This window comes from Trichomonas vaginalis, chromosome V, assembly GCF_026262505.1.
Source record: "Trichomonas vaginalis G3 chromosome V, whole genome shotgun sequence".
NCBI lineage: Eukaryota > Parabasalia > Trichomonadida > Trichomonadidae > Trichomonas > Trichomonas vaginalis.
In genome coordinates, this window is record NC_067207.1 from 30132439 (window position 1) to 30151627 (window position 19189).

The 19189-nt window shown below is 32.9% G+C and overlaps 3 protein-coding genes and 3 pseudogenes across 6 annotated transcripts, besides 2 other annotated features; 2 read left to right on the forward strand and 4 right to left on the reverse strand.

Moving 5' to 3' along the window:
- Positions 1-8081: part of a mobile genetic element that runs on past the window's edge.
- TVAGG3_0428910 lies at positions 357-1230 on the reverse strand (annotated as a pseudogene). The gene has a single exon. A coding segment is annotated over exon 1 (874 nt).
- Positions 1268-1717, forward strand: TVAGG3_0428920 (uncharacterized protein; the record flags this gene model as incomplete). Its single annotated transcript, XM_051233719.1, has 1 exon — positions 1268-1717. One exon carries the CDS (start codon positions 1268-1270, stop codon positions 1715-1717), a length of 450 nt encoding a protein of 149 aa, XP_051103449.1.
- Positions 2191-3423, reverse strand: TVAGG3_0428930 (annotated as a pseudogene). Its single transcript has one exon. A coding segment is annotated over exon 1 (1233 nt).
- Positions 6455-7006, reverse strand: TVAGG3_0428940 (uncharacterized protein; the record flags this gene model as incomplete). The annotated part of the gene is made up of 1 exon (XM_051233720.1): positions 6455-7006. A coding segment is annotated over one exon (552 nt), but the record flags the coding sequence as incomplete, so codon positions are not given.
- A 4010-nt stretch (positions 8082-12091) lies between the features above and the next one.
- Positions 12092-12898: a mobile genetic element.
- On the forward strand, positions 12188-12898 carry TVAGG3_0428960 (annotated as a pseudogene). Its single transcript has one exon. A coding segment is annotated over exon 1 (711 nt).
- A 5293-nt stretch (positions 12899-18191) lies between these two features.
- Positions 18192-18432, reverse strand: TVAGG3_0428970 (uncharacterized protein; the record flags this gene model as incomplete). Its single annotated transcript, XM_001301656.2, has 1 exon — positions 18205-18432. The coding sequence occupies one exon, from the start codon at positions 18430-18432 to the stop codon at positions 18205-18207; it is 228 nt and encodes a 75-aa protein (XP_001301657.1).
- Between the last annotated feature and the right edge of the window lie 757 nt (positions 18433-19189).

The window sequence follows — 19189 nt, forward strand, 5'->3', positions numbered from 1 at the left end:
TCAATGTTCACTTCGTCAAAAAATAACAGTTATCTAATGAAAAAGTGTCATTTTTTTGTATTTTTTTGTATAAAAGATATGATTTCAGGGATTTTTTTGACGAAGTGTCAACCTTCACTTCGTCAAAAAATGGCATATGCTTGCTTCCCTCGGAAAACCGAGAGAAGAGATTCCGTACGAAAACAGTGAAGAACAGCGAGTACGTAAAAAAACGTAGTCGCCAAAACTCTATGAAAACAGTGAAGAACAGCGAGACCGACTTTTTTCTGGGTCGCCTAAAACTCATGAAAATCGTGAAAAATAACAGAGTATTTTGACAACTTCAAACAAGTAGGGTAGATGAACACTTAGATTTTTCAAGCTTGACTTTTTACAATTTGAACTTTGTTCGCGTAGATATGAATTCTGAAAGAAGTATGAGGGTCTTGTATGACTTTGTACTTCTCCCATAGTTCATGTCTGTCAAACTTACCTGCCATGGACTCTTTCATAAGTTCCATGAAATCGTCTTCGGACAATCCGGGGAAAAGTACAATGTCAGTAAGTATTCTTTTAACATCCTTACTTAAACTCTTTGCTGTCTGTACACAAATGACAACTGAGATGTTAAAGTGTCTGAGCTTCTTAAGAATTCGACACATGTCTTGTTCTCTGTTCTTTAACAAAGGATGAGAAGCAAAGTCATCTAAGATAAGAAGACATCTATGAGGGTAAGTCTTCCATGTAAGATTGCAATTTCTTCGAAATGTATTCTATCTCTTTCTGTTTGTTTCTGAAGTGTTTCTTCTCTAATATTCTCTGCATTTCCTCATTAGGGTCTTTAAACTTAGAATTTATATACTCATTTATAGCATTATACTTCAAAACTCTTCTTTGGTACTTCTTTATCCAATCTAACAACTCAGTATCCTTTATACATACTAACTTAGACTTCTTTATAATATCTTTGAACGAATTGACGGTTTGGTCAAATTGACCAGAAGTACTAACAAATGACACTACTCATAAAATGGGTTCTTCTCATCTAGTTCTTGTTGTTGTGCAGCCATTTTAAGATAAGTGAAAGTCTTACCCGACCCAGGTGGTGCAATTAGACCTGTTATACCATTCTGAGCAAATAAGAACTTGTCATGTATGGGTTTTATCTGAGCATTTTCTAACTTCCTCTTGTTCTTGTTTAAAACATTCTCAAATTTCTTGTCAATGTCAGCAAACTTTTTTTCTAAACATATTTTTAGAAAAATTAAAAATTTTTATCTTTTAGAAAATGTCTAGCGATTTCGCTATCTATATTCGAGACAAGCTTTTCGACAGCAAAACATCTGTCGACCATAAAATCTTACATAGTGTAAACAAGAAAGGGGAATTTGTTCTAAAGTTCTGTTTCTGGGAATATGACAAGAACCATAAAACATTAGGCAGAGAAGTCTTAAAATTTGTCAATGACAGACTTGTTGACAGAGATGACGCCTCTTGGAAAGATGAAGTCCAACAAAATTTCTTAGAATGCAAAGAAGACACATGCGCTGTTCTTGAAGATGAAATAGAAAACAGAATAGATGAGCTATTAAAGGACAAAGAACTTTTACATAAATATAGTTGCGCCAAATTTGACATAACTCCACCAGAAAGAAGAAGAAAGAAAAGAAAGAGAAAAAAAGAAGAAGAGAAGAAAGAACCTGAACCAGTTCCAGAGAAAAAGAAATTTGACATGTAAAAATAAAATTTTATTTTTAGAACATTTCTGGTCAATGTCAATGTTCTCTTCCTCTTTAGGAGCAAACACTGGCTTAGACTCTAAAATCTTTTTACCCAATTTACCTTGAACTTCAACTATCTTAGACTCATAATATTCATAGTCGTCTGCTTTCTTTGGTTCATAAGGTATAACAAGTTTTGTATGCTTTGCCTTCTTTAAGGTTTGAAAACCTTCTGTCAAAACTTTCTTTGACTGCTAACAAACCTTCTATGTCTAAGTCTTCAAATTTCGCACCATTTTTAGTCACAATAGCAAACTTAACTGGTTCGATGTTCCCAAACTTTGCTGAATGAAGACTTTTCAAAATGGTAGAAGTAAACATTCAAATATGTGAATGGGTCTAGTTCTTCTTTAAGTCCTGACATGTACTTGTTTACTGAGATGAATTTTGCCATCTTTTTCTATCGGATAAAAAATATTTTTTTTAAAATTTACTCATAAAAATTTTTCTTTGTATATACACCATTCTGTACGTCTAAAAGACTTTTGACATTTGCCAAGAATGTTCGTTTAGACGCTGTCATATAACATATTCTTGACAATATTGTTTATACGAATCGTACAATGACCTTTCATCTATGACACAAAGTCAGTTTCATCTATGAACAGTTCATATACACTCTTGTTTGCTTCTAACAATGTTTGTCTCTCTTCGGTATGTGGAATTTGTCTTGGATTGAACTTTGAAATATCTAATGTCATGAAATATGAGAACAAGTGGTTGTAAAAGTCAGATGTCAAAGTTTCTGCTAAGTCGTCAAAATATTCTGTATCTTGCATATGAGAATCTGACGTTCTGACAACTACATATCTTCTGTCAGAACTTTTCTAACTTCATCGGAACAGAATTGTTTGAAACCATAATGAAGTTTGCAACATTTTCACAAACTCTTTGGTCTTTATACTTTCTTTCAACAACTCCAACTTTGTCTGTTATAAGACTCTTCAAAGCATCTGAGTTCAAACTTTTGTTGTATCTATACTTTGAAGTTCGTTACATACTATAAGTTTCATATTCTCTATTGAGGAGTTAAATTTACCACAGATGTTTTCTAAGTTTGTCATATTCGGATTCGAATAACCTTCTAACAGTTTGCACAAAATATCTGTAAAGAATGTGTTCTTGCCAGTTCCTTGTTTTCCAATTATAATGAGAGCAGTTTCATTTTTAGCACTTGATGTTGTAAGATGTTTGCAAACCAACATAAGATATACTCATAGACTCTTTCGTTTCCATTGCATATAATTTCTTTGACATGGTCTAACCAAGCTTCTATAATATTTTCTTTCCATTCTACTTGTTCGTATTTATATCCAGTGAAGATAGAATAGAAGTTTGGAGAAGGTGTATAAAACTTTATACCACGAACTGAAAAATCTTCTAACTTTGACAATAAGATATCCCAAGCATCTAACATCTTCATGCCAACTTGTACGACTTTTATTTTCTTAAGTTTCTGTCTACATTCTTGTTCTGAAACTATTGTTGCTTTAGGTTTGTTAAAGACTACATCCCATTCTTTCATAACATAACATTCTGGGGCAGAGTCAACATAAATGACTAAACGTTTCAAATTCTCGACTGCTTTGTTATAGTCTCGAAATGGATACATATTTCTGAATGCTTGGAAGTCATAAAAATCTGAAACATCTATTCTGTACATTTTTATAAAAATAAAAAAAATATTTTTTTTATTCTTGACTTTGTTGTTGCATTTGTTGCATTTGTTGTTCTTGAGCTATTTGTTGTTGAAGTTGTTCTTGTAATACAATACTTTCACCAGTTGCATCTTCCAATTCGAAACTTTCTGCCGTCATTGACAAATACATAGGACATAAAAGTTTTACAGGAACAAAGTTTGCGTCAACTAATGTCAACGTTATACTTGCCAAAGTGTTTGAGTTCACTAAGGTTGAAAATTCTGCATTCGAATGAACAATAGGCAAACCAGCAGAGAAAGTATTGTTTATACGCATAAGTATCTTTTGGTCATAATAGTTTCTGTCGACATTCGAATAACACTTTGAACCTAAGTTTGAAACAATATATAAGATTGGTGTGCTTAATGTCAATGGAATAGACATTCCTTGTATGACACCTTTTCCTGTTATAGGAAACTGTTGGTAGTAAAACCAGATATAAGTTTTGTATTATAGCTCATATTGTTTATAGTAAACTCAGTCGGACATCCAAACATAATGAAACCTGCTCTAGTTGCAGCACATGTTACACCCGTCCTTAAAGTATTAAATAAGTCAACAAAACCTGTGGGTATATCTGAGTAAGTATCTTCAAAGGAGTATTTTTACCATTCACAACAATAAAGTCTTCTGGTGTCAAAAGAGCAAAACAGGCTTTAGTCGTCATTGTGTTTAAAGTTAGTTTACAATATCGTCCTTGAGGACTTTGTAAGTTTGTTGTTATAGAATTATATGACTCAGGGTTTTTAGTCGTAATAGTATAAACCATTATATCTTCTGCCATTTATATATATTTAAAAGTTTTTCTGAAAGTGGAGAAGAACTTCATCTAAACTTTCACATGGCGTTTCTTGAAGTTCTCTGTCTAAGAAGTTCAAATATTTTGTAAAGACATAGAACTTTCCTTTGTCTACACGAACAAACAAAACAGGGTCTTTCATATCGTTCAAAAGTGTGTAAAGTCCTTTACATGAAATAAAGTCTATATTATTTTTCTTCAAACATCTTTCAAGAAGTTTTGACATTTTTACTTAGCAAATAAATTTTAATGAAATGTTGTGGTCGTCAAATATTTTTATGACGTCTGGGAAACTATACTTTAAGTTCAACGTTTCACCTCCTTTCATAACGTATATCTTGTCAATGACATTATATGAAACACCACAGCAACTAATGTCGGGTTCGATTTCTTTGATGTTTATATCGTCTGCCTCTGTCAAAAGTTTCAATAGTTCTTCAAAACTTCATGAGGTGCAATGACATATGAGTTCACTTTTACAGGGTTGTGTTCGACCAAGTTTAACATTATACTTAAAGCTTGACAAATCTTCTCCTGAGTTTGAAGTTTGTCTTTCAGTTGTTGGTAGTCGTTTCGAATATCTGCAACAGAACTTAAGTCTCTGCTAACTTCAGGATATGTTGGTTGTTCTTTTACAGGAACAATTGTTATACCATCTTCGTCTTCGTATGGTTTCCCCATTCAACATCTCTGTCTTTGACATTGACAATAACACTTTGACTGTTTGTTTGAGTTGGTGAATTTAACTTCACATCTGCCACCGCCATTAAACCTTTTGAAACACTTACGCTTCTATTTTTCGGAAATGACATTTTACTTAGAATAAAAAGATGGACGTATTCGAGTATCTCTTCGAATTGAAGCAGAACAAAGTTTACACACAAACAATACAAATACATTGACAGAATAGTTCTTTATACAAACAATGGTAAATGTTATAGAATAGCAATATTTGCTGAACCTAAATATTTCCATAAAGCAAAGAAAGTTGGATAAACTGAAATGGTGAAAGTTCTTGACGTTGACAAAAATATAACAACAAAACTTACAGATATTTCTAAAAGGTAAGTTATCTTACAATATTATGTCAAAACTGGCGTACTGTCAATATTTGACGGAGAGAAGTCAGTTCAAGAACAACTTACTGACCTGCTGCCAAAATCTGCTCGATGGAAGCTGTCGTTATGCCAATCTGAGGAGCCCCAGCAGGTTTCATCGAACGAATCTTCAAAAGAGCATCTTCCGTGAAAAGTGCTATTGGTTTTGTAAACTTCTTTGCTCTCAGTTCATCTGGACCGGTCTCTGTCACCAGTATATTGTATTTGTACAGTACCAACAGTTGAAATACCACCCATAAAGTCTTCTGAGTCAGCAATGAATGCCAAGCCAAAAGTTTGAACGGTCTCCATTTGTATATTGAGTTTTTTGACCTCCTGTATGAGTCCATACTTTCACATATGGCATAATAGAACTTTGCATTTCAGGGTTAATGGTTGTTGTGAAGTTGTTGTTAAAGTTCATAGCATCTAATGTCAAGTTGTATGACCTCATATCCTCAACTGTAGAATATTCTTCTCTTGGGATAATATTTGCCATCTATGTTTATATGATATTTAATACCGGGGTTGTAGAAACAAGAATAGTCATTTATAGTTCGTCTGAACAGTACAAACATAGTATCTGCATGTTTCATTGCAGTTGTTAAAGCAATATCTGTTCTTGCACCTGGGTCAGCACTTTGGTTTCCAACTTCACCTGCAAAGTCTTTGACAGATATTTGGTGTATAGGGAACATAAGTGGAACTGCAATATATTTGGCAGCTAAAGCATTTGAAATATCTGGGTCCAACATATAGACTGCAAGTCTGCTTTCTATTCTCTTGCATTCAAACTTTTCGCATGTGAACTTAACTGGGTCCAAGCAGTTCCAGCAGCATTGAAATAATAGTTTACTTCATTGTTGAAGTTTGAGAAACCAAAGTCTAAGTCAACTTTGTCTTTGCAAAATTCGGCGAATGACGTTTGATTTGTTCCATTTACGTCTGTAATAGTGAATGGGTCTTGTGTTGGTGCAATGACTAAGTTATTTTTGCTTGGAGTAAGTTCGATAGAAATTTTCCTGCCCAGTTTGGCAAGTATCTTAAAAACCTGAAGATGAGGAAAGATGACAAAGGAACTCTAAGTTTCAGTTTTACTTTAGTGGCAGCAGTTCCATCTGAACCAGAAAGGTTAACATAAACTCCTGGAACGTTAGGGTCAAGTCTTCTTATTTTCTCAATATTTGCATACTGGTCTGTTTGTTCTCTAGCTTGTGGTTGTACTGAGTTTCTCAAAGCGAACCATTCATAGTTTGCCCATGTTACTGTTTGAACTAAGTCAGAGTTAGAATATATCTTATATCCCATGAAAACTTCTGGAGCATATTGGTATCCGACATAGAAAATTCCATTGCAACCTTTCTTGTCAGACAACTTGGCAGAAGGTTTTATTTCAATGTCTTGTTCCACGTATAAGAATGAGTTGTCAATAGAAATAATATGAAACCTGTCGCAAGCAATATCTACTGTTGTTGAAGAACCTTCTCCAAACTCACCTACGTTTCCATAAGAAACAGCAGTTGTATATTCGTAAGTTCCAGGAACTATTTCTGACCTTCTAATGGCATTGTCGCATTCGTTATACCATTCGGAAACATTTCCGTTCATGGCATCCAAAACTGTTGGCGTTATATTCTGAGCGGCGTACATTTCATATGGGTAAAAATATAGAATAGTTGAATTTATGTGTCATAATAGAACCCACTCGTACCAAGCTTTACTTTCTTCCTGACTGAGTTTTTAACTCTTCTTTTTCCTTCATTGCCACTACTTTCACTAGATGAAGTTACTTCTTCACTATTTTCACTTTGTTCTACTCTTCTTCTTTGGTGTCGCTTTTGGTAACTTGCCCTCTGCTTCAAGTTGTTGCATCTTTGCCTCATGTTCACCTAGTATGTTGTAAATTTTCCATGTCCTTTTTGCCTTTGGGCTCTGGTCGCCCATCTCAGGTAACCAATATCCTAGAAAGATTTTGTTATAGTTTGTATTTGAGTCTTCGCTTATTGTTTGCATGACTCTTTCCTGAGTTTCCGGTTCAAGCTCTTCAAATATAGCTTGTCCATATGGAATATGCTCGTTTCCAAATATATGTTTTTGTAGCCATTCTGGTTTTCTTTCCATGTTACCAATAATATCTTTTGTGAATGGGAAAGCTTTTACCCAATGTTTCAGTCTTGCGTCATTTATTTCTGTAGTTGGTTTTATTTTGTCAAGGAACATGTTTTTCAATACTAACATTTCATTTGGTACTGTCCATTTGAGTTTTCTTAAATATTCATCCCTTCTCAGTTCATTGTCTGCAAAGTAAGTTTTTATGACATTTTGTAAACTTTCGTTTGCAAGGTCATGTACAATAGGTTCTCTTCCTTCTATCTCCCTAACTTTCTTTCTAAACTCTTCACCAAATATACCATCTCTATGGTTCTGTGTAGTTCTTTGAGATAAATGTTCTAGAACGTCGGGTGTTATATTTCCATCAGCCATGTTCATTTCATACTGGTCCAAATATCTCTGCATGTTTCATATCTTTCAATGGCATTAAAGCCGCGCTGAAAATACCAGCTATATCTGGTTCACCATTCACTTCCATTGCGTCTACAACTTCTTGGAATTGTGGTTGTAAGTTTATGAACCACCTATCCGGATTAGCTTTATGACCCCATCTCATTGTAGTTCCATAGTCTGCAGAAACAAAAGTAGGTTTGTTTCCATATTGGTTAGGTTCTGAATGAACTTTAAACAATGTTTCATTTCTATATGTTTTGTTGAAATTTAACCTTTTATTTTCACCGAGTTCAGCCAAAGATTGAACGTTATATGGTCGTAAGTAAAAAGGATTGTTGTATTTGCGTACACTTTCTTTCAGTACTTCCATTCTATGCTGAATATTTTCATCTGATGTTGGAGTCTTTTGTATGTCGGCGAACATTTTTCGATATTCTTCTACTATGTCAGCTGAATTTTTCTTAGACTCTTGGAAAGATTCCATATTCCCCGCATACACTTGTTGAGGGTCAAGATTTTTCGGCTGTTCCAAATCTTCATCTAGTTCTGTGAAGTTAGTTTCCAAAGGAGGGACTTGTTTGTTTCCTTCAGGCTCTTCTAGCTGTTGTTGCTGAACTATTTCTTCCATGTCTGGTTGTATCTGAACTTCTTCCTGTGGAGTTTCTTGTACCTCATCTGCTGGCATTTCATATATTCCGAGACCGTTTTTAACAAGTTCCCTGTTTAAGCCATCCGCATTCATAACCCTTTCTTCTTTCGTTCCGTCTCTATTTTTTACGCGTTTCATGAAGATAGTTGAATTATCATTTATCTCTGACACCAAATATCTCGGAGTAAATTCATCCATGTCATTTGGATGATATGCTATTAAATCATATCCCTTAGCGAGCTTGTATTTTCCAGGTTTGAAATTATATCCCATTTGGTGCTGAACCATAAAGCTAAATAGGTTCGGGTCAGTATTTCCTTCCTTGAACTTTCTAATAGCTTCTTTATATCTGTCACTAAAGTCAAGAGTATCTGGGTAACCATAATTTTCCTTAAGCATTTTTAAGAATTCTTGGTTTCCTTGTTCTCTACTTCTTTTATGTCCTTGCTCTGTTTGTGGTGCAGTGTTTTGAACTGTTGGTTGTGGTGCAGTGTTTTGAACTGTTGGTTGTGGTGCAGTGTTTTGAACTGTTGGTTGTGGTGCTGGATTTTGAACTGTTGGTTGTGGTGCAGTGTTTTGAACTGTTGGTTGTTGTGTTGGTTGTTGTGTTGGTTGTTGTGTTGGTTTTGGTGCATGCCTGTGTCTGTGTCCATGTGACGATGTAAATGTTTTAGGTAGTCCTGGTGCAGGTGCTTCTCTTGGAGGGTTTGGTGGTATATAAGTTCCACCAGCTGGCACATATGTTCCATCTGCAGCATAATGTCCTACCTGACTTTTCGTTTTTAAGAAAGCATTTACTAGGTCTGTTTTGGTCTGTTGTAACTCTTTTTCTTGACTTTCCACAACAGTTGCTCTAACGGCGTCATAGGCACTTTGAACTGCCTGTCTCGTTGCTGCATCTGTTATTTTCGTCATATTTTTGTGCTACTTCTCTTAACTCTTTGTCGAAACCTTCAGACTTCAGTTTCTTTCCAGATGAGAAGTCGTTCACTAGTTTCACCTTACTATGAAGAGCTTCGAAGGCGTTCTTAAAGTCAGCATTCATTAAAGCTTCATTTGAACTGTCTTCATCCGCTTGTATTTTTGTCCTTATTGACCCTATAAGTTGGGCTGCTTTGGCGTTGGCTTGGGCATCTAACCAGTCATTATTAGCTTTTATATATTCTGCGCTTTTCATTGCCTTTTGCATGGCTGCGTCGTTATTTTTACTTTCTTGTGCTAAGTTTTCATACTGTACGGTTTGGTTTTGCAACTGTAAAAGTTTTTCTGCCTTTACATTTGCTTCAACTTCTTTTTTATACTCATCGCTATCCATATATGTCTTCAGGGCTTTTTGTTTTATCTCTTCATCTTTCAGTACTTTATATTGAGTAGTATGGTTTTTCAAATTTATAACATCTTGTTCCATTTTTGCTACTTCTACTGCTTTTTCTGACACTTTTTTCGCATATTCCTCTGTACTTAGTTCTTTCAGTTTTTCTTCTTTCTTCTTTTTCTCTACGTTTAACTCATTGAGTTTCTTTGTGTGTCTGTCATATTCTAGTTTCTTTTCGTTTTCACTTATTTGTTTCTGTATGTCTATGTTTGACTTTTTGACATCTGTTATTTGATTTTTGAGTGAACTCAAATTCATTTGACTTTGAGGGTTATAAGCTGTTCCGTCTGCAGCTCCACCATAGCCTGCCATTTTCGCTAAAAGTGCCGCTCTTAAACCTCCACTCTGTGCACCAATAACTCGGCTTAAAAGCATAGGGTTGCTTGACATTTGTTGCAACATAGTGGGGTCATTCATCATTTGTTGTTGCAACTGTTGTTGTGGTGTCAGTTTTACTATTGGATGTTTCAATGCTCCCTTCCTCTTACGTATATTCTTACGTAGCTTACGTGGCATTTTAAGTGAAGTTAAAAAGCGGTTTTTGACAGATGTTTATATGACACTATTTGTTCAGCACAAAAAACTACTCGGTCAAAGTGTTGTCAGTTTTGTAAAATAACCGTCCTATCTTGTTTTAAAAGGGAGAAAAGGCTTCTCAAAGTATACTTCCTTGGAACGCCTGTAACTTTTCCTGTAGCGACGATAGACCCTTACTTGTCCGGACAAAGTTATACTATTTTGAGTGCTCTACAAAAAAGTCAACGGCTGGTCGGCTGGGGTTCGGTCCTCCTCTTGGGTCTTGGGCAAAATTTCTTAGGGGCTAGAAGGGGCGCAGCCCCTGGAAGCCCCACTACCTTTTTTTTTTTTAATTATTCTTGGATTAGCAGCTTTGATACAATATCTTAACTTTTTCTTCAGAATAGAGAAAACATTTTACTTTATTTATTATGTGTTCTTACTCAAAGATGGTTTGATGTATATAATAATAATTTTATATTGTTTAAGTTTCATTATCCTTTCAATTGCCTTTATTTTCTCGAATATTAAGCATTTTCTTTCCAAATCAACAAGAAAAAAGCTTGTTATTGCATTGTTTTTCATGCCATTTTTGGTTTTTCTACATTTGGCGCAAAGTTATATTTATAATTCATCTCGCTGGTTTGATCATGTATATTACATGCTTTATACTGATGAATATTATATTGAAGCAAAATCCCAAGCCAACATGTATTATTATTTATACATATTTTATCAGTCAAGCTGGTACGGCTTCATGAATTTACTTCCACTTTTCATAATGAATTCTTTATCTGTTTCTAAGGAAAGTGATGATGAATCAGAAAAAAATGATGTCATAATGAGTAGGTGCCAAAAGTGCTTACTCTTAAACAACCGTCGGATTTCCGGGTGAAATCGTGACACACTTTCGTCTTTCGTAGGCGGTGGTGGTTGTTACAAAAGGTAACTTCGAATGTAGCGTGAAATCTGCAAAAAAAATTCTGAAATTTGAATGGATAACACAAAAATTGAATAGTTTACGTCAATAAAAAAGAGAAAAATGAAGCCAATGTGTCTCGAACCTAGGACTTAGAGCAGCAATCCCACTGTTTATCAAATTACACTACATGCTTCTCTCACCTCAGTGAATGAGATCAACTATATGATAACTTTTTCCCCATTATATTCTTGTGGAAAAGTGACAAATAGCAACTTTGACCCTCTCTCATGTCATAATGGAGTCTATTCTGAACTTTTGAAGGTTATTTTATTTTAAAATTTTATTTGATCGTTAACTTTCTATTCAATATGTTATTATCAATCCTCCAAAGAATATGGGCATTGAAAGATTTATGATCTGATAATTCAATTTTCAATTAAAAGAGGAGTTATTCAGATTGTAGTGGTACGAATCATGGTGGCGGTGGAGGACTTTATGGTGGACAGATTGGCCAAGGAGATTCAGGTTTTGTTTATCCAACAAGGAAGCCTCCTTCAATAAGAGATATAACTGAGTTTTCAGTGCTAGCAGGTGAAACATTTACTGGTTTGAACTCTTTTATTGAAGGAAGAGCTCAAATATCATTATATTCGAGTGGAAATTTGGTTTATCTTGGACCAATAAAAGTACGCCCTTTTATGGCAAGTTTTCGATATGCTGGTGCTCATATTTTAACTTGATTTATTTCTTTGTATTTTTTTACTTGTATAGGGTGTCCAAAGGTGCGTTTAGCACAGCGCTCTATATGAGACTATTAAAGGAGATATATGCTGATTATAAATATATAATAAAAAATATGAATATATGTATATGATGAGTATTTTGTATTTTGGCGCCATGCCGGGATATAAAATGAATTTTGAGACAAGAGGCGGTTTCGCGGGAAATTTTGGCGGGATTTTTTTCATTTTTTTAATGAATCATAAAGAAAACATCCTCGCTCTTGCAAAAAAATGCAAAGACTGTAAAAAAATCTACGAGACATTGGTAAAATGCTTCGGTATGGATGCTCCTAGCTATTCCACTGTAACGTATCATGTTAGGATGTATCACTTCATGAACAAAAAGGCGCCCATCATAAAAATTGACAAAAAATCGCCGGATCAAAGAAAAATCAAAGCAATTCTTCAAGCGCTAGATGAAGACCCAAGAGCATCACTCAGAAGGATAGAGGAGATGACAAAGATACCACATACAACAGTCAGTTATTATCTGCACAATTATTTGAACTACAAACTAGCGTATACACGTTGGGTTCCGCACAACCTTAATTCAGTTCAAAAAAAATCTAGAGTCCAATCTTCGAAAGAGCTCCTCTCTATATTGGGTGCGTATCAATCCAAGAAGTTTCGCTTTTTAGTAACAGGGGACGAGTCTTGGTTTCAATATGCAACAGAAGCCAAAATCATGTGGATCCCGAAGGATGAAAATCCGCAAACATTCCCGAAGAAAAAAATTGACACGCCAATGATGATGTTGTCGGTTTTTTGGGGCGTGAATGGCATCATCGCAATTTTTATAAACAGAAAAATCCGGTGGATCAATTGTTTTTGATCCGAAATTGTAAACTTAAGAATTGATATTCAATACTTAATTTCGAGGAAAGAATGAATCAACTTCTGTTTTTAATTTATCCCGGTCAGTAATAACTAAAATAGGAGAAAACTGCAAATAAAAAAGTTCTCAAATTCCGAACAGTGAACTTTTTCCAAAATATCGTTATTAAATATTCTAATTGTTTAAATATCATTGCTGATTAAAATGTTATTATATTTACTTTGTAATTCTGCATTTGCAGCCCAAATTGATACGTTTTTTGGATCGTATGAATTTTTTAGTACCACTAATGTTATTAAAAACCCTATTTGCACCAGAGATATATGCATGTTCCCTTATCCTTGTAATTCGAATAGTTCATGCAGTGGAATAAAACTAAATATGAAAAGAGGAACTTATCTACTTGAAGTTTGGGGGGCTCACGGAGGATACCCACAACCTGAAGAAAAACTTTATGGAGGATATAGTTATGCACTTGTTGACTTTCCGAAAGATCAAACAATACATCTTTATATAGGCGGAATAGGTGAATATTATAATGGAAATGATAGAGTGACATATAGAGCATTTAATGGATGAGGTTCTGGGTGTAGATATGGCGGTGGCGGTGCTACAGATTTCAGAGTTGATACTAATCTTAACTCTAGATTTTTAATTGCTGGTGGTGGTGCACATAGAATATTTTATAATGAGCATGATACTGGTGGAGGAATTAAATCTACATTCCCACAAGGGAATTTTTTTGGGAATGGGAGAAGTTATTCTAAATTTTCAGATTGCGATAACACAGACTCTGAATATGATTCTTGCGGAGGTGGAGGTGGTCTATATGGTGGAGATTCTGGAAAAGGAGGTTCTGGTTTTGTTTATCCAACAAGAAAACCCCCTTCCATTAGAGAAATAACTGAACTTTCTGTGATTGAAGGACAAACATTTAGTGGACTGAACTATTATTTAGAAGGAAGAGCACAAATTTCACTATATTCTAATGATGAAATGATTATATCTGAGTTTTCCAATGAAATTCTCAGAGATGAAAACAATTTGAATTAAAACGATTATCTTATCTTACTAAATGACACTGTTTTGGTTCTTCAAGATTGTATATGGAGTACAAACAGAAACCTTTTTTGGATCGTATGAATTTTTAAGTTCATCTAATGTTGTGAAAAATCCTGTTTGCATTAAAGATCTATGCGTATTTCCTTATCCCTGCAATTCAAATGCTTCATGCAGCGGAATAAAACTGAATATGAAAAAGGGAACTTATCTACTTGAAGTTTGGGGTGCCCATGCTGGAAACTCGTATGGACCTTACGAAAAGGTTTATGGTGGGTATAGTTATGGTCTTGTTGACTTTCCTAAAGATCAAGCAATACATCTTTATATAGGTGGAATAGGTGAATATTATACTGGAGATGATAGAGTGACATATAGAGCATTTAATGGATGAGGTTCTGGGTGTAGATATGGCGGTGGCGGTGCTACAGATTTCAGAGTTGATACTAATCTTAACTCTAGATTTTTAATTGCAGGCGGTGGTGCATATAGAGATTGTAATTCAGTAGATCCATCAGAATATTATTTGGGTGGGGGATTTAAATCCATTTATGGATATACAGAACGTTTTGGAAAAGGGGTCAGTATTGAAAATGTCTGCACTAATAATCCGTGGTGCTATTCAGGCGGTGGTGGAGGTCTTTATGGCGGAGATTATGGCCAAGGAGGTTCGGGTTTTGTTTATCCGATAAGAAAACCTCCTTCAATAAGAGATATAACTGAGTTCTCAGTGCTAACAGGTGAATCATTTACTGGTTTGAACTCTTTTATTGAAGGGAGAGCTCAAATATCATTGTATTATAATGATAATTCGCAATGTTCTGTAAATCAAAAGACTTGTCCTTTCCGTGAATCATTTAATTATAGGAGACATCGATGAGGTTAATCAATATTTACTTTTTGAAATAAAATTTCAATTTAAATTAAAGTATTTTGAAAACAAGTTTGAATTTCGTAATTATTTTTTAAATCACTAAATGCAAACTAAACACTTTGGTATCGCAAATCTTATGATTAAAGATTCTTACTGTAAATCATATTAATCTGCTAAATTGAAGTTTTGAAATTGGATAATTTGGATCAAATTGAGAAAATAAATATGGATTTATTCCAGATATCATATTTAGGCTGTTAGATTTGATTTTAAAAATGTTGTTTGCTTCGAAAAATTGAACTTTTGTTCTCATCAAATGAAAAAGTGACATAAATTCATAAGAGAGCTATCATGATGTAAAATCATCATGAGGATTCTTAATTATGAATGGACGACATAAATTTAATTACAAAAGGTTTATTAACGTAATTTTGGCCATGAAATATTAAAAATTTTCTGAGTTCTTTTAAAAGTGTGCCTTCACTCCGAGGTGTTACCTACTGCATTTAATTTGAATTTTTATCAAAAGTCAAAGGACAATTTTTGCAAAAATTCGTGACTTGAAACAACTATGTAAAATTCAATTATATCCACTGTCTGGTGAAAGATCAAAGGTTTGTTATAGAACTAAGAGAGAAGTCTTTCATTTATTGTTTGTTATTGGACATAAATCGCATATGATTTTTTGACTTTTTTTTGTTCGAATTTTTTATCCTTATTTCTCATAATATATTTTGTTATTCGATCAATATCATTTACCCCATCCATTACTGTTAAAAAGATATTACTTAATTATGAACTTTCGCACACTTACTATCTTTCATGGTAAAAATTACTCCCCAAGTTAAAAAGTATCGAAATATTGAGATGGGGTCAAGAGAGTATTAGTGTAATCTCAAGAAAAAAAAGTAATATATTAGAATTACACCTTTCTTGTTTACAAATTTGAAATAGGATTGAATTTATAAATTTGCAACTTCGATTGGATCTTTTTGTCTGGCCTTTGAATAAAATGTCTAGTTTTCATGGTTTCAATGGTGTTTTTTGAACATTTAGACCTTGTGAGAACCAAATGAAGAGCATACATATTTAGTGCAAAATTCGGCACCGGGTTTAGTATTACTTTCTTGTGAGTTTCTTATGATTAATTCTGCTCTGTCCTTTGGAATTGAATTTTGTAAATCTCTATTAAAAACAAGTTTTCTTAATTCTTGGATTTCAGTTCGGAGTTGATGTATTTCCTCATAAAGAAGTGTTAGTTTGTCTTCTTCTGTCTCAAATGAACTTTTTATGAAGAAAAGCAAAAGAAACAACATCAATAAAAAAACTTTTAAAAAATATTATTTTTTGAATGAAAAACGATTAAAATAAGATTTCATTCAAAAATAATGCTTTTGAAAAATATCTAAAATATACTTAAATTATAATATATTAATGAACTTTATAGTAAATGAAAATTTGAATGTTTGTAAATTTTTAACCTTCACTTATGAATTTTAATGTGGTAATATTGGTTACTGGTATAATTAAATCTAGATGTCACTTATCAATATTTCCGACATGTGACAATGCTGTTATTTCGTTGTTTTTTGTTATTTCAATTATACTTTGCATTCCTTTTATGTATGTATTTACTTCTATTGTCAGGCAAACTGTTGCATGCTAAGATCAGTCATAATGTAAACCTCTCAATTTTATTGTCGTGGGAAGTATCTCAATTCCTTCAAAAAAATTGAAAAACTATTTAATTTTAAAAATATAATACTTTTAATTAGTTAATTAATTGGAGATATTTTTTAAAAATCACTTTTGATAATACTTTTGAGAACTTTAATTAAAAAAAATATATTCAAAAATATCCAGGATATCAAGAGGGAATTGTTCCTTATGAGGTATATAGTTATGATGTATACCTCATAAGGAACAATTCCCTCCTTAAAACGAGAAAACTTGTTCGAAATTGTTTATCATTTCGAACAAGTTTTCTCGTTTTTAATAAGAAACTAAAGGCTATGAGGCACTGATTATATATTAGTGCCTCACAGCCTTTAGTTTCTAATAGATAGCTGGGAAACTTTCTCCAAATGATAAGTTATTCAGAGAAAGTTTCCCAGCTATCAAGAGGGAATTGTTCCTTATGAGGTATATAGTTATAATGTATACCTCATAAGGAACAATTCCCTCCTTAAAATCGTAGACATTTTTATACTTATTAATCAACCCTTCAAAATCATATTCCTCTGAAAAGTTATTTTATTAAAATTTAGAATTTTAATAAATATAGAGTTTGAATTTCATACAATACCTATATATTTTCAATAATGGAATTTGAAAACCATTCTCAAAAGTTCTCAGAAAACCTTTTTTTCATTAATTTTAAGAAATCTGAGTATTAAATTAAGTGATAAATTCGTTTGACACTACTTTAATTTTTAAATTCAAAAAATTATATGTGCTTCTTAAAATGACTCAAAAAAATTTTATTATAAAATAATATATAATATTAAAAATCCCACAACATTTTTTTACTTTACATAATCGTACTTCCTCGACGATTAATTTTCACTCAATTTCTATCATTGACCGAACTAAGCATGCAACAAAACAAGTTTATTCAAAGCCAAAAAGAAGGATAAAGGATTGTTATTTTGTATTTTAACAGTTATAAGTACTTCACTCGTAGTTTTTTCAAATTTTACATACATATATTTTTTTATAGCTCTTTCAAATACAAATGCAAACATCTTAGCATTGGTTGTAAAGTTTTTTCAAACATTTTCAATTGTTTTGTATTTTGATGGAATACCCAAAATTTTAATTATCTACAAAGTTATTGGAGGGAAGATATTTCACTACATATCGATAATACTATTATTTATTCTTGGATTTTTCTAAGGTAAAAAGGTAATATTTTTGGCCTAGGAAAAATTTTTATAAATACATATAATGTCCCCCGTTTGTTGCTAAAAAAATCCGCCAGCTAAAAAACGGTTATTTTCCCTCAAAAAATGGCAAATCTGGTAGTTTTGGGTATCGCCCCCATCTAAAATGAGCATTTTTTGACACTCGAGTGTCAAATTCAATGTAATGGCTCAAGAGTGAGGTTGATTCCAGACTTCAATATGAGCATTTGAATCACATATGTGATCCAGTGTTTACCCATATGGTTTTGTCTGGATCTCAAGAAATCTTATCAGATAATTTAGGATTAATTTATTTGAGGATCCCAATAAGTGATAAGAGCATCTTTAAGCTAAACCTAATGCAATCATAATTTAAAAGTTAAAAAAATATTGACAATTATAATAATTTCAATTAAAAGATATTTATTTTAATGATGTTTTAAGTGAGGAATCAATTTTTTGGGAGTCTTTAGATTTGAAGTCTTTTCTTTGCTCATGGAATCAAAATCTGGTTTAAATTCATTCGGTGCCGATGTAACAGTAGCTTGCATAAATCTTAGCGTTTGTGCTTGATTTTTTTGCTGTGGTGTAACAATTGGAGCCTCTCCTTGCAAAACCATAATGGATGATTCATCACTTCCATTTTTTTTACCCATTTCAAAAATAATAATTTTACATGTTTTCAAAAAAGTTTGAATATAAAATGAGATGAACAAGGAAGTTTTGGCTATTCTATTATGCTGCGATAGTATGAGCAAAGATGAATAAAAATGATATCAAAAATTGAGAGTTTCTAATTTAAAATGTAGAGTTCATTTTCTCACTTTTTTTCCATAATTTTATTTTTTATATTCATTGGATTTTATTATTATTAATAACAATAAATAATTGAATCTGTGTAAAAATGCTCTAATTTTATCTATATTTTGAAAAATTTGGATTTGCTGGAAATTTTTTTTTAAATGACATATAATTATTCGTTACATGCTGTTAGATTACACACTAGGCTATTGTAAATAGAATGCTGAATAAATTTATGAGCATTTGAGAGTTTTAAAATTCATGCATAAATTTGTTTTTGATCGAATGAAGGATGAAGAAATTTGTGATAATCAAATTGTATTCCTTATTATTACAGATTATAAAAAGTACTGTTTTAATCAAATACAATTAATATTCAAATTTGAAATTTTATTAATATGAAATCCAATACAATTCTCCTCTTTTTGATATTTGGTACATAACGTTTAGTTTGGATAGTGATGCCGATTTGGAAGATAATCCAAGATTTTCCAAAATCTAAAAAATGATATTTTCCTTGACGATTATTTTCTTGATTTTTTCATTTTCAAATTTTTTTTGGAATTTTTTATCTATCAAAACATCAGATCTTAATCGACGAAAACCTTTGTT